The sequence below is a fragment of the Sceloporus undulatus genome, chromosome 1, assembly GCF_019175285.1.
Source record: "Sceloporus undulatus isolate JIND9_A2432 ecotype Alabama chromosome 1, SceUnd_v1.1, whole genome shotgun sequence".
Classification (NCBI taxonomy): domain Eukaryota; kingdom Metazoa; phylum Chordata; class Lepidosauria; order Squamata; family Phrynosomatidae; genus Sceloporus; species Sceloporus undulatus.
The window spans coordinates 201,917,413-201,932,552 of NC_056522.1; the positions used below are offsets into that span (position 1 = coordinate 201,917,413).

General features: G+C 39.8%; 1 protein-coding gene across 2 annotated transcripts in view; it reads right to left on the reverse strand.

Moving 5' to 3' along the window:
- Window positions 1-15,140, reverse strand: part of ITGA4 (integrin subunit alpha 4) — a 59,822-nt gene that overhangs the window by 21,012 nt on the left and 23,670 nt on the right. For both annotated transcript variants that reach the window (XR_006102538.1, XM_042455344.1), the window contains exons 10-16: window positions 14,191-14,302; window positions 11,416-11,510; window positions 10,199-10,289; window positions 7,629-7,674; window positions 4,234-4,388; window positions 2,875-3,032; window positions 1,068-1,217 (exon numbers count right to left, since the gene is read on the reverse strand). Coding sequence is in view for 1 of the 2 variants with exons in the window: in XM_042455344.1 (XP_042311278.1) it covers window positions 1,068-1,217; window positions 2,875-3,032; window positions 4,234-4,388; window positions 7,629-7,674; window positions 10,199-10,289; window positions 11,416-11,510; window positions 14,191-14,302 (807 nt within the window). In the remaining variant the exon portion in view is untranslated. The remainder of the gene's footprint in view (window positions 1-1,067; window positions 1,218-2,874; window positions 3,033-4,233; window positions 4,389-7,628; window positions 7,675-10,198; window positions 10,290-11,415; window positions 11,511-14,190; window positions 14,303-15,140) is intronic.

Here is a 15,140-nt window from a genome sequence, read left to right on the forward strand (position 1 = left end):
ATGAATATTGTAAGATATCAAAGTGATTTCAAATTCAGAGAATATAAGGGCCTAATCTGAATGTTTAGGGCTACTAGGGATAGAAACAGTATTCATGAATATTTGAATCCCAGAAGGAAAAAGGGAGTATCCTGGACAGCTAAGAATCCCTGCAATATGGGACTTATTTTGCACACATGCTCGCGCACGCGTGCGCACACACACACACACACACACACACACACACACACATCTATGTGGAGTTCTTACATAGAAAAAAAGGCATTTTCTGGAAAGAAATGGTATTTTCTGCCAAAAAAGCAAGCTTCCTGATTTTATTTTGTTAGAAAGATTTTTGTTAGAATAGTAGCAAGCGTGTGATTTTTATGGATGGAAACAACTTTTCTTTTCAGAAAATATTTTCTGCACAAAACCCTCACAAGTGATTTTTTTTTCAGAATAAATATCAAATTGCAAATAGTCCATTAAAATTGCCCAATTCCCAAGAGGTTTTCTCTCAGAGGGGAGAAAAATATTTTAATGAGGGATGGGTGAGAATTTTGTTTCAGTTCATTTTTTGATTTTAAAAAAAATATCAAAATTTGCATATTCTACCATATTGAGGACTGAGGATTTTATCACACGTGAGGAATTTCTCTTAATTTTGAATGAAAAGAAAGTGGGGCCAGAACGCATTCACATGAATTCACTAGTTCAGTGAATTTACATGAATGTGAATTGCATTCGAACTGGCTTCCCATTCCCCGAAAATGGCATGCCATTGTCCGAATTTGTGTGTGGTAGTCTATCATGCCATAACGTGAAACCCCATGATTGTGCTCGGACTGACTTCCTATTGCCCGAATTTGTGTGTAGTGGGTTATCACCCAATTACGTGAAAACCCATGATTGCGTTCAGATTGCCATTGCATTATACTTCCGATTTCCCTTGTGTCTGATAAACTCCTGAAAGAAAGTATCAGTATTAACCTGATCCATAAAAATAAGTGCTTGGATTATAATGTACCTGTCCAAAATTTGCCCTGGGTACAAGTACTTCATTAGCTCCAAAAACATAAGTAGCTTACCTTGCTCTGTATGATGTCATCCTCTTTGCGTTGTTGAAGAACTGGTTGGAGTGGTGGGAGTTCATCTGTACTTTTTCCTTTCAAAACATGTTCTCCAAGGCGATAGGTGGCTTTGACATGTATGGGAGCCAGGATATCCCTTACATCTCTCTATGAAAATTGGAAACCTAATGAGTGAATTACATTTAAAAAATAAAATAAAATGTTCATCAGAACTGGGGAATGTGGGGAGCCCTCTGGACCTTATTTAAATAAAACTTACACCAGTCTAAGCCAGCGCAGCCAATAGTGATGGATGCTAAGAGACTGGCAATATCTGAAGGGCCACATATTTCCCATTCCTGATATATGCAAAGAAATCTCAATCTTATAAGAAAAAGCTCACTCAAACTGCAACCTTAATGTGAAGACCATAAGCATCTTGGATAATATTGTATTGTAAATTCAAGATATCATGGGTAATGTGTATTAGAGGTAATAATCTCCTTTAAAAACTGGAATACAAAGATGGGAAATGAGTCTAGGTAGCTTGTAGCTTTGTAAAACACACCTTTTATTATGGCTGGCTAAACTGTGTAGGATTTCCCCAAATAGCCCGAAAAACCCACAAAAAACAATATAAGTTCAATTTATTCATGAACGATTTACAAAAATTAAACAGTATCAAAGATTACAATAGCGAACGTGAATCAAATTATTCCCTCCATGAGATAAGGCAGCTACTGATTCTCCTCCATGTTCCCTTTTTTAATTTTGATCTGCAGGCTTATTTGTATATGTTGTCCAATTCATTCTCATTTTTCACAAGCCTTCCCTTGCATCTGCTTCACATTACCTTCATTAAACCAATTAGCTATTAATTTTCTCAGATACTGAAAATGCAAGTCATCTGTTGAAAGAATTAGCTCAGCTACAACACATTTAAATTTACAGGTTCAGAATAAGTATGAAAGTCACAGAAGGAGGAGGAGGAGACACAATGCTGCTTTCCCACCCCCACCCCCAAAATAATAAAAAGTAAACTACATGAAAAGTAAGGATGGTTCAAGAGCTGAAATGAAGAACAGTACATTCAGAAAACTGGTCCAAACTATCTTCATAACTGGGCAGGTTCACATGGACAAAGTGTCTGTTTTCCTGTCCTTTTTAAATAGGCATCAGTTTGAAACAAAGCTAAGAGTAGACCAGCATGAAAGAGCTACCTGAGTCCACTCCACCCACAAGTGGGTTGGTAGTGCAGCAAATGCATGGCCCGCTCCTGTAGTGGGCCACGCCTGCAGGACCCAGCCCATGCTGCCAGGAGCCAGATAATCCCAGCTCCTTTTCGCTCCGGTCCAAAGGACTAGACCTCAGCTTCGGCACAGCTTTGGGCCGCTTTGGAGGCATGCGTTGTTTGAATACCACAGTTATAAAGCAGCTGGAAGCCGCCTTATTTGGCCTTTCTGTTCTGGGCTTCTGTTATAAGCTCCACCTAATGATTTCTCCCAATCACACTGATAGGAGTGGTTCTCTTTATCTCACTGTCTTAGGCTGCTACTACATTGCAGAATTAATGTCGTTTGATCCCACTTTAACTGCCAGGGCTCAATGCTATGGAATCCTGGGCTTTGCAGTTTGTTGTGTCACCAGAGCTCTCTGACAGAGAAGGTTAAATATCTTAAAAACTAGAAATCCCAGAATTACATAGTATTGAACCATGGCAGTTCAAGTAGTATCGAACTGCATTAATTCTTCAGTCTAGATGAAGCCACAGTTGTAGCCATTGTTTCATTCCCCAAACTCTAATTTAAACTAGAAAGCATATTACCCTCATGAATGCTTGGTGAGTTGTACAAGTAACATTCTTGCTGTTGTAAATCTTGATGCTTCCAGAAGTCATCTCAGAAGTTCCATTAGAGGCAAAGTAAAATCGTGCTGCTGTATCTGGCCTCCTGTGACCATCCAGGATGAGATTATAAAGCAATACTGCAAAGGTTAAGGTGGGGGAGAATAAAAAAGGAAGGTTTATTAAAGTAACTCCAAAAGATATTTCTATTTCTATTTCTCTTACAACTGATGATAAACTATACTAGACAACACACAATACAATCAGGACATAATTCCATCATTTCATTTTCTAAATCAATGCAGATCTTACAGCACTTCCTATCAGTCCATTGAAACAGGAATGATACCTGTCTGCCACATTCTTTTTGATTTTTTTTAAAAAAAAATCAAATGTGTATTCTCTGTCATGCCACTAAAGTTGTGTGACTTGAGTCTCACAACTCCTGGCAAACTTATCTAACAACAACAACATTTATTTCTTATCCAACTCTTCCCTTGGAACAAAAACAAATCAAGCAGATAACATAGTTACAAGAGCTACAGATCTTCTATACTGCAGACAGTGTTTACACAAGTATTGCCAACAATGCCAAATGAATTATCATCTACGTTGACCAGGGTGGAAAGAGTGAAATCAGAAAGAAGGTCAGAATATGCTTTTAAAATAGTAAATTAAAAGTTAACTACTATAAAATATAGATATCCTGGATAGTCTCCTACCATTAACACCTTATGTATGCATGTGCACTTTCAAGTCAACTGTTGACCTATGGCAACCCCATGAATTTCATAGGGTTTTCTTAGGCAAGGATTACTCAGAGGTTGTTTTGCCAGTTACTTTCTCTGAAATATAGCTTACAGCAGCTAGTGTTCATTGGTGATCTCTCATCCAAGTACTAACTAGGACTGGCCTAGCTTACCTTCCAAGATCAGATGGATCTGGTGCCTTTAGAGTATTTAGGTGAACTACTCTATACATTGTTCAAATATGATGAGTAAATGTTGGTTTCAATTTTTCATAATTTCCACTTAATGTTTAGCAGGAAATCACTCTTTGTACAGGGGTATTAATGCATGTACAGCATGCCTTTGCCATACACGTGTGCGCTATATGCAGCTTTAACTTTATGTGGAAGGTTAAGCCACCAAAAATACAATGGTGCACATGCCCCAGAAAACACTCCCATTAAAACAAATGGGCTTTGAGGATACGCGTTTTTCCCCATACACGGGAGGGGGGGGGTCCCCGGAATAGATCCCTTGCATATGGAGAGGACCCAATGCATTCAATCAGCACAGAGCTGAGGAAAGATGTCCAAACACTTCACAAGCAGCTTACCAATATAACCTGGAACAGTTCGGCCCTTATAGTTAAAACAAAGCATCAGATTCACACATACAGCTGGCTGTCCATTTAAAACACAATCTAACTTAGTCCGATTTACTGAGTCAGGGTGCTTTAATGATGCTTCAACAATAACTACTGCTCTTGTCCTAAAAAGAAAAAAGAAAAGAAATCTGTAATCACAAGATGTCCCCTTACCATTTGCCATTTCTGTGATGCTTCATTTTCATTTATCTCTTTTATGAGAGAAATCGTTTATATACTTTGGCTTGGATTCCAATGATAGAGCTACACATTACATTAAATATATAGCATGCAGAAGGAACTGGCAAAAATTCCTCTGTATGTTTGTTGCCTAAGAAAGCCCAATGAAATTCATTGGGTCAACGTAAGTTGATGGGAGATTTGATGGCGCGCGCACACACACACACACACACACACACTGAGGATACTGTGGAAAGCCAGGGAAACAAACAAATAGGTTTTAGAACTGGTCAAGCCTGAACTATCCCTAGAAGACAAGATAACTAAATTGAGGCTTTCCTACTTTGGTCACACCATGAGGGAAAATGAATAATTAGAAAACACAATGATGCTAGGAAAAGTAGAAGGCAGCAAAAAGAGAGGAAGACCACATGCCAGATGGTTAGACTTGATCAGGGAGAGCCGGAGCCTGCAGGATCTGAGCAGAGAACTTTAGGATAGGTGCCTTGGAAAGGACTCATCCATGAGTCAAAGGCAGTTAACAACAACACCATCAACAGACACACATGCAGTCCATCTGGCTTTTTTAAAACTGAAAAGTAACCACAGGGGACAAATCCAGATCAAGACCACAAGACTGCATGGAGATTTAACCCTTCCTTTTTCAAATACAATATCCAAAAACAAAATCCCCAGCTCCTGCTGCATGGCAATTAACAACAGTAAAAAATATCTCATTGGTGTCCATGTTCACAGCTGCTAATAGCACTGATGGAGATTTGAGTCAATTGACTTGACTTGGACTTAAGTCAGACGCAGATCACTTCAATGATTCAACACTGTCTTAACTTGTGACTTGTATAGTTTTAGTGACTGACTTGCTGGTGCCATGCACTTTGAGCAACAGGCAAAACCTGCCCCCAGAGATCAGGGCACAATTGTTGGAGGGGAACAGCAAATGCACTACACAATGAGCTTGAGGCAGAAGGGTCCTTCTAAAGCTTTTGAAAAGCTTTAGAAGACTCCTCTGATGTGCAATGGGGGCAGGCTGCCAAACATACTTTAAGCCCTGCCTCAAGCCCACTGCCTAATGCATTGGCTTTTCCCTCTGAGAAATGCACCCCACATCCTTTTTTCTGCTGTTAAAAGTTGATTCCCAGACTTAAGACTTGACTTGAAAGTATCTTGAAGAGACTTGAGACTCAGATTGAGACTTGAAGGTAGAGATTTGAGACCTGACTTTAGATTCAGACTAAAAGATTTGAATACATCACTGCTAATAGCTGTGCTGGGTGGGTCAGGTATGGAAGCAGAAGCAGAGACATTAACATCAATAAGAATGGGAGAGAACCATTTCAGTGGCTAAATTTATAGACCTCAGAAAATAAATTATTAATTTTATGGTTTATAAATCTATCAGAGACTTATAAAAATGGAATTATGGGATGAACCTTAAGAATTCTGGGTATTTTAGAGCAATGTTGCTTTCTGAAATACTGGCCACCACATAACCATAGCTGTATGCAGGCACACAAATCAAGCTAATGTTTGGAGTGCCTGTAAACCCTACTTTTGGCTGGCTTATAAATCTCTGGGCATTCAGCGTTCAACTGAACACATTTCTGGCACTTCCATGATGAGAAACCCAGGGCTGTGGATTACAGAAATGTTTGTAAACATTGTGTTCATCACCATACATTTAATGTAGCTCTTTTGTGCTGAACATGAAAAAAACTGCAAAGCAACTGTGAGCATGGGATCATCATGGAAGATAAGGGTTGCTGAAATTCATTTCACATCCGTCCCCCACATCTTAGCTGTATGTGTAGAGGCAAATGTCTGCAGATGACTTAAGAATATCTCTTTTCTACAGGGTTTTCAGGTTATCCAAATAACAAAAAGAGACAGTTGTGTTAACATAATTGTATTAACACTATACCTAATAAAAGTGTTATATATTATTTCACCCCTCCTCATTGAACCTTACTTGTATTTACAGTCCATGACCCACCCACAAATAAATATAATAAAATGATTAATATTTAAGGTGCACTGCCACAAGTTGCCTAGCTGTACTTCATCTACCTAAATAAAATTTGCCTAATAAAAGCCAGCATGGTGCAGTTGTATGAGCATTAGACTATGACTCTGGAGAACAGTGTTCAAATTCCTGCTCAGCCATGAAACCCACTGGCTAACTCTGGGCAAGTCACACTCTCACAGCTTAGAGGAAGGCAATGGCAAATTTCCTCTGAATAAATCTTGCCAAGAAAGCCCCGTGATAGGTTAATTTTAGGGCTGCCATAAGTCAAAAACAACTTGAAGGCATACAATGACAACAACAATAAAATTGATTAGTCTTTAAGGTACCTTCATTAATCTTTTATATACATAATTACATTGTTTTTTTCACTCCTCATGCAACCTCCCCCTCCTTTTTCATGAGAGATCCATTTTGGACCCCTCATGAAAACAGTTTCGCTTACATTCAAGTTGCATTAGCCTGAATATAAGCATGCGGCCACGGGAGCGCGCAGGCAGGTGCCTTGGTCACACGCCCCATTGTTTACTCCTCCGTTCATCCCTCACGCATAAGCGAGGGATGTGAGTTTCAAAACTGCAAGAACAGAGGGAGGACTGTATTTACAAGCCACCCCTATTAAACATAAATCTACCTAACTACCGATCTGCCTGATGAAATTGTGTAATCTTTAGGGTCCTCTACCACAGGACTGTTGTCCTCTGGGTGCTATCACCTAGTGAAATTGCCTGCTTTTTCTGGTGTAAAGATCCAAAGCAACAAACTATACATTTCAAAGAAACCAGAACAGTACTTCATAATTCTAAATTGATTTTAGTAGGGGTTTCCTTCTACCAAAGTTAATTTCAGAGATGCCTAATTTTTAATTTTTTTCCAGCTAACATTCCCTATATATCTTTGGCACATGGAGTTTGAAGTATTCCCTGCTTGGATAATTTCATAGTGACACCAGTGACACACATGAGAGCCCCCCAATGTATTAAATATGTCAGTGGTGTACAGCAATCCAAAGTTTAATGACAAAGTTCAGAGCTTAATAAAGAGACTTATGAAGTCAGTGGTACATTGCAAATTCATTTAATTGCAGCTCATCATTTACCATTATGTCCAGTTGTCTCTAAGCAATGGAATGTGTTCAACTCACCTCAGCAACACTGCAGAATCTGACAGAAAAGCACCAATTGCTACATCTGTAGGGGGAAAGAAGTCCACAGATTGATGATGATCATTAGTTGCCAGAAATCATCTCTCAGACACAATCCCCTTATTGCATATTCACCTCTAGACTATATTAAATCACTATTTGCACATTATTAATTAGAGGGGATATGGTGATACATTACAGCACATCTATCATTAGAACATCCTAAACAGAATCATTCAGATGTGGCTATGCGGCTGTTATGCCTTGCATCAAATAATTCTACGGCAATTGGTCATATTCCTAAGTCACTGCTCCATTTCCACAGGAATTCTGAAGGTGAAGAAGATAAGTTTAGAGCCATTCAACCAGAAAAGAGTATTTTTAAAAAGGAATATGTACAGGGCGAAATGTATTTCCAACTGAAATTTTAAAAAGTGAGTGTACCTACTGAAAATAATTCAAAACAGTAAGAAAAGGTGCCCCCCTCCCATCCATAAGTGGTTGTCACATGCATCTAAAAAATAATTAGAAGGGGAGCGAGGAGCTCTGTCGGGTAGCTATGTTGGGTAGCTCTGTCTCCAAAGTCCCCACCAACTCACAGTTTGAGACTAAAGGTCTAAAGGGAAATTTGTAGCACATTTGGATGAACAATCCTTGATACCAACAGAGAACTGAGGCAATCGGCCAAATACATGATGTAATAACAACAATACCAACTTATTAATTTATACCCCACCTTTTCTCCAATATTGGGACTCAAGGTAGCTTACAAAAACAAAACAAATACAGTTAAAACACTTACAAATATAATTAAAATGCAATGAAACTATCTGTCAATCTATTAAAAGACAAAACATAACCAACAGCAAAACAACACACTATTAAAATTCAATGCAGTCAATTCTTAAAAGTCTGTCAGAACAGAAAAGTTTTCAACAGCTGACAGAAAGACAGCAAGGAAGGAACCATCCTAGCCTCCCTAGGCAGGGAGTTCCCAAACTGAGGAGAAGGCACCAAGAAGGCCCTCTCCCATCTTCCCACCAAATGATTCTGTGAAGGTGGTGGGAGTGAATGAAGGCCCTTTCCCAAAGATTACAGATCCTTCACAGGCTGATATAGTATGATATTCAGATTGCCTGGACTGAGAATATGTAGGGCTTTAACCTACATAGCCAGCACATTGAGTTATGCCCTGAAATGGACCACCAGTCAGTAGAGCTGTTGCAGTAAAATGATGTTATGCTCATTGCGACCAACCCCAGCTAAAAAGCTCATAATTTGGATGCAATTTTTTGGGCTGATTTTTCTGAACACTTTTCAAAGTGACATTACAGTAATTCAAACAAGCTGTAAATAAGGCTTATGTTGACATGGCCAGATCAGACATCTCCCAGGATAGGCATACTTGGAGTGCTAACAGAAAACCCCCAGCACCATCTTCAGAAAAGAACAAAACCACTAAAAACCGCTAAAAAGCAGTGCCTAAAAGTCTCATTCCACTGTCAGTGGTACAAAAAGCCATCAAGAATCCAGCAGAACTAACAGAACACACTGTTCCAATCCAGTTCCCAGCATAAGTCATCCATCAAGGTGACCAAAACCATCTCTGTCTCACAGCCAGGCTTTAAGCAAGACTGAAATGAAGCTAGATAATCTGGCTCATTCAGGAACCTCTAGAGGAGATAATGCATTACACCAGTGTGGTAAACAGGCTCCCAATCTATACCAAAAGGTATACATTGTTCCTTCCACACTGATAAGCTTGCATTATACACCTGTGATAGTGTGATTGTGAGCTGCCTTGAATCCTGTACTGGCGAAAGACAGGATATAAAGAAAAGAAAAGAGAAAGGGGGAAAAGAAAGAAAAGAATTCAGTACTTACCTGGAGTAAATAAAACTAAGGGGCTCGACAGATGGGTGGCTCCATGCCGCCCATCTTTGCTCCAAGTTGGAGCTGCAGCAGTCACACACTGCAGCACTGACACACGGCCAACAAGAAGATGCCTAGAGCGGCTTTTTTTGTGGCACCACAAACAGGAAAGAGCACTGCCATGACGCCCCTTCCTGCCAGCGACATATGGTTGCTGTACGGTGGTGATGTCATCATGGCGGCCCCTGTATGGACAAGAGGCTGCCATGATAGCAGTGTCTGTACGGACTAGAGTTCGGGAGCGTGCAGTTGCTGCGCGCTTCTGAACTCTAGAATCAGTGCCAGCATGCCACTTCCCACCTGTATGTACCGGGCCCAAGTCAGTAACATTAGCTTATGTATGGATTGCACTGCTAATTTCTTTATATGCAACTCATTTCTAACAGTTCATATTGGTTTTGTTTTATTCATTTCTATCCTGCGTTGGCATTATATTTCAGAGGAAGGTGGGTAAGAAAAATGACATAAACATTTGACCTAATTCCAGTTCTTAGGCTCAACTAGTCTAAAGTCACTGAATTAATGGAAGGCATGTAAGTGTTGACCTACAAGTTCCCATTAAGTCAACGAGTTTACCGTAGTTGGGACTAACTACTGGATTTAGGGCATTGTTCTTACTGTTTTAAACCTTTTCTCACCTGAATATCCATTATTGTCCACATCAATTCTTCCAGAAATTGATTGCCCAAACATGCGTAGAGTGTTGCTGATTTGATGCCCTTGTATTCTCTAAAAAATCAAGATAGACCTGATTTTTAAAATGGAAGCACAATTTATCTTTTAAAAGGGAAGACATTCTTTTAAAAAAGAAGTACTAGTAGCTATATCTGATGAGCAATATCAAAATTAGGTAAATCAGCTTTCCTAATGAATTATCCTGTTTTCACTGTGGTACATACACATTCCAGTTGGCATTTAAACAATGCTCTCACCACAGCTGGCCAGGACAATGAGCTGCTCGAAAAATGCATCCAATGATCTCTCATACTGGCACACTAAAGTTCAGAATCTGGGAATTCTTGAAGCTAGTCTGCACTTACTATGCTTGGAAGGGTGCTTTTCCTGTATTATAGCCCTGCTGACTAAAGTTGGTTTATTTTTGCAGCCAGGCTGATCCCTGAAACCTCAGGCCTAATTCCATACTACAACCACATCTGCCATATTTCTGCCTCAGAATTTGTTGTTGTTGTGTGCCTTTGAGTCTTCTCCAACTTATGGCAACCCAAAGCTGATGTTTTCATGGTTTTCTTGGCAAGATTTGTTCAGTGTGGGGCATGTGTGTCTGCCTTTGTCCACCTCTGAGGCCGAGAGGGTGTTATTTGCCCAAGATCATCCAGTGTTTCTCCATGGCTGAGCAGGGAGTCTTAGTCCAACACTCAAAGCACTACATCATGCTGGTTGCACTTAGTAGTCATGGTGAAATACTGAGGCATAAGCACTCTTTCTTTTCTCAATAAATGAATGGAAAGAAGTTAGTGAATTCATTCCTATCTCATCTTCTGGATGCTTTCTGTCCAATCTGATTGGTGCCTTTTCTGACAGACTGTCTGGTTGCTAGGGAACATATTGGGCTAAAGTGTCCCTAAATTGTAAACTGTATGCCTTGTGAGCAGGCAACATGTTATGTCTAGGTCCTGCCTAATGATAGCGGCTAGTACTGGCTTCCATGTCAGGGGGGCAGTGAATTCACCTGGGTTTAAATTTGACCTTCAAAAGAGCTGTCCAAGATGCTGAACCCAAACAGATTCAGTCCAAAACCAGCACAGTGACAATGAACAACCAGTCACTAGTGGTTCATGCTCCACTACCTGTGACAACTGAGTTAAACTTAGACTCATAGCTTAAGGATACCAACCTGTGAAAAGACTTGTGATATCCCATCTTTCCTGCCATTATATATGTAAATTGCCCCTTCTAAATCATTCTCCTGAGGAGCCCCAATGGCTACATCTGTAAAGAAAACAAAACAACATTAAAGTGGAAAATTAAAAGGTGTTAACATTAACATATATATTGGTATGTTACAATGTTTTGTTTTATTTTGTTTTGTTTTTTTAGATACAGAAATAAAGATTATCAGCTAGTGTATTTCTCCCACCTATATTAATCATGTAATCATTTAACAATTAAAGTGGGCATTTTCAAATCAGCTAGATTTTTTTTTTGGCTCTGAAACAACGAAATGCAGAGCACACCCTTGTAGAGACAAGTTACTCCAGGGACAGTAATAGCAAAATGTACTTCACTGTGATAATATGGACACCAAAGAGAAACTGATCTTGTGCAACTCTCAGTGTTCCTAAGACCATAGCTGGGCATTTGGAATCTGTTTTCCCATTTCAAAAGCTGTAGCCAAAGATCTGGTATAATCACTATTATAGAACACTGTCTATATCCATCTGGGTGATCCAAACAGAGATGAGAAGCCCCACCCCCAAACTGGATATTGTCCCCCTGTGGGTTTTGGGGGGGTTGTTTTCTATTTTTACTTTCACAAGCCTTCGCATCACTAGATCTAAATGGGGTACTAAGAATATTGAATATTTGATGGATGTTGCTCTTCTGTCAGCAGGCATGTTTTCATGAAACAATCCTATCAAACAGCGACTCACTCCTACTCATCCCAGACAGTGTTTCACAAGTGCCATGCTACTACACCTTTAGGAATGCATGTTGTTATGTGTTATCAAGTCATTTCCAACTTACAGCAACCCTAAAGCACACCTATCACAAGATTTGTTCAGAGGAGGTTTTCCATTCATAGAATCATAGAGTTGGAAGAGACCACACAGGCCATCCAGTCCAACCCCCTGCCATGCAGGAAATCCAATCAAAGCATCCCCAATAGACGGCCATCTAGCCTCTGCTTAAAGACCTCGAAGGAAGGAGATTCCACTACACTCCGAGGAAGAAGTGTGTTCCACTGTCGAACAGCCCTTACTGTCAGGAAGTTCTTCCTAATGTTGAGGTGGAATCTCTTTTCCTGTAGCTTGCATCCATTGTTCCGGGTCCTGTTCTCTGGAGCAGCAGAAATTGTTTTCATCTGAGGCGAACAGAGTGTGACATGCCCAAGGTCAAACCCTGGTCTCCAGAGTTGTAGTCTAATGCTCAATCCACTGCACCACACTGGCTCTCCAGGAATATATACTGTCATGGAGAAGTCCCACATGTGTTTAACAGTCCATTAGTGTCATATTTCCCTCTGCAGTATTCCAGGTATATCTAGGCTATTGCCCACAGAATCTGGCTAGCTGCCTAGAATAGGACTGGGTATTTTTCTGTTCCTTGTGGGTGGTCTCTAATAAGAGATGAATAAAAACCACTTGCTAGTATCTGCAGTTAATTCTTCTGTACATGTTATTATTATTATTATTAACCTTTATTTATAAAGCGCTGTAAATTTGCACAGCGCTGTACATATTCAGGCACTCTGGATGGGAATAGCAGGTGAAACAAGAGGTTTGTCTTGTTAAAAGATCACCCTTAATTTTTGAAACAACAGCTACTACTGGCTTATAATGTAATCACAAAATTCACAAGCATACTCCAGTTCTTCTAAAACTCCCTTTTCCAGTACTATCTTTTGCTTTTGTGACCCCACAGCAGAATTCATGCATCATACCTTGAAGTATAAATACTTCAGAAAAGGACAGCAAAATGTTCACTGAAAGAAGTTCAGCTATCAAGATAAATAATGCTGCAGTTTGTTGTATACCTCCAAGCTCTTTTCCCAAGGTATGGACAAGAATATGTAGAGGTGCTGTTGTTGCTGTTCCATGAATGTGTCAATCGTTTTGTTTTGTTTTAATAGATAGGACATTAAAAGGAAATGAAGGAAACTGGTATCAAATAATCTAATCTCTTTTATAACCTTGGGTAGTTTTACTATTACCTCACTATTACCTGCAGCACAAAGACGGTTGTTTGAAAAGCTAGGATAAATGATCCAAAGAAGAGGAGCACTGGTACATGTTGCCTTTAACTACATCAAGGTTTGGGGAGGGGATTCAATTTCCACAAAAATGTTGGCCCCTTTATCTGCTGAAAGATTAAAAATATCAGCCAATATCTACCAATTAAGTAATAGCTTTCTCCCCTCTCCCATTCAGTCTCTGGATCTCATGTAAGAGGGATGGATACCCAGGTTGATCCAAAAGATTTTACTTTGCTACTTAAGACAAAGCACAAAATGGCATTTCCTCCATCCCCCACATTCCACATAGAGATGAACCTTACCTCAGTACTGGTGAAGGACATCTTCCACTCCTCCCATAGGCCATCGGTCACATTACTCAGCTCTATTTTCCCCTTCAGTGCTCTTCCCCACCTTCCCACCAACCTGCTTCTTTCTCTGCCTAATAGTAGGTCCAATTCTGCTCTTCTTGAGACTCATAATTCTGCTGCCAGTCAAGAAAGACAATCCCAGGTGAGAGGGACCAATTGCAGCTATTAACCATAAGTACCAGATTCTAGGTGCAGAGCAAGGAATCAGATCACTACAATGGTCTGATCAAAATAAATACCTATCCATCTATGCACTGGGTGTTTCAAGATACCTATATTTAGAGATCTCAATAATTTCCCCCCTTTCCTTTCTGTTTACAGATTTTTAAAAGGCATTTATTATTACCTTCAAAACCATCATTATCTATGTCTCCTAAATTGGCAATGGATTCTCCAAACCTCGCTGCATACAAATCACTCCCAGCCAGTGCTGTCTCCAGCTCTGTCATCTTTGCTCCCTAAAGGAAAATAATAATTTTGCATTGAAATAGTGATTGTACGAGTGCTGAGACACAATTACATCAGGCACAACTTGTAACACTTTAGAAGAAAAACAGCTTATGTTGAAATTTATGCCACTAGTGATCAACAGAATGCAAAAAGATGGGAGGGGGAGAATATAGTGGGCAAATTAGCTACTCCAAGAGGAAAATGTGAGGATATGATCCAGACAGAAAGGTACACACTTTGAAGTTAATGACCCTTCAATGCAAGGGAATTAAGTACCCATATTTTCTGGCATATAAGACAACTGGGCATATAAGATGACCTCCAACTTTTCCAGTTAAAATATAGAGTTTGCGATATACTTGCTGTATAAGACTACCCCTCTTCCAACACACAACAAATAAAAAATTAAAAAACCACCAGATTTGATTTCAATACGGTAATTTTAATTCAAATGCTTATGACATGCAGATACTTAGGAAAACTTGTTGTATACAAAGCCTGCTTGGATTAGTCAGCTCTCCCTGCCTGCCCAGCCCTCCCTGTTTCCAAGACTATCAGAGCGGTATTGCAAACACGGCTCTTTTTTCCATACCCCGGGAATCCCGGATGCCTGCAGCTTGATCTGCCCTTCAGTTACATATGCGGCGACTGCAGATTCTCCAGTCTGGCTCAGAAGTTTTAGCACCTGCCCTATAAGACGACAGCTGGTGTATAAGACGACCCCCGACTTTTGAGAAGATTTTCCTGGGTTAAAAAGTAGTCTTATATGCCAGAAAATACAGTATATGCTTAAATATCTCATTGACAATAACTGATACATTGTTCACTTTATAATCTATACAGTGC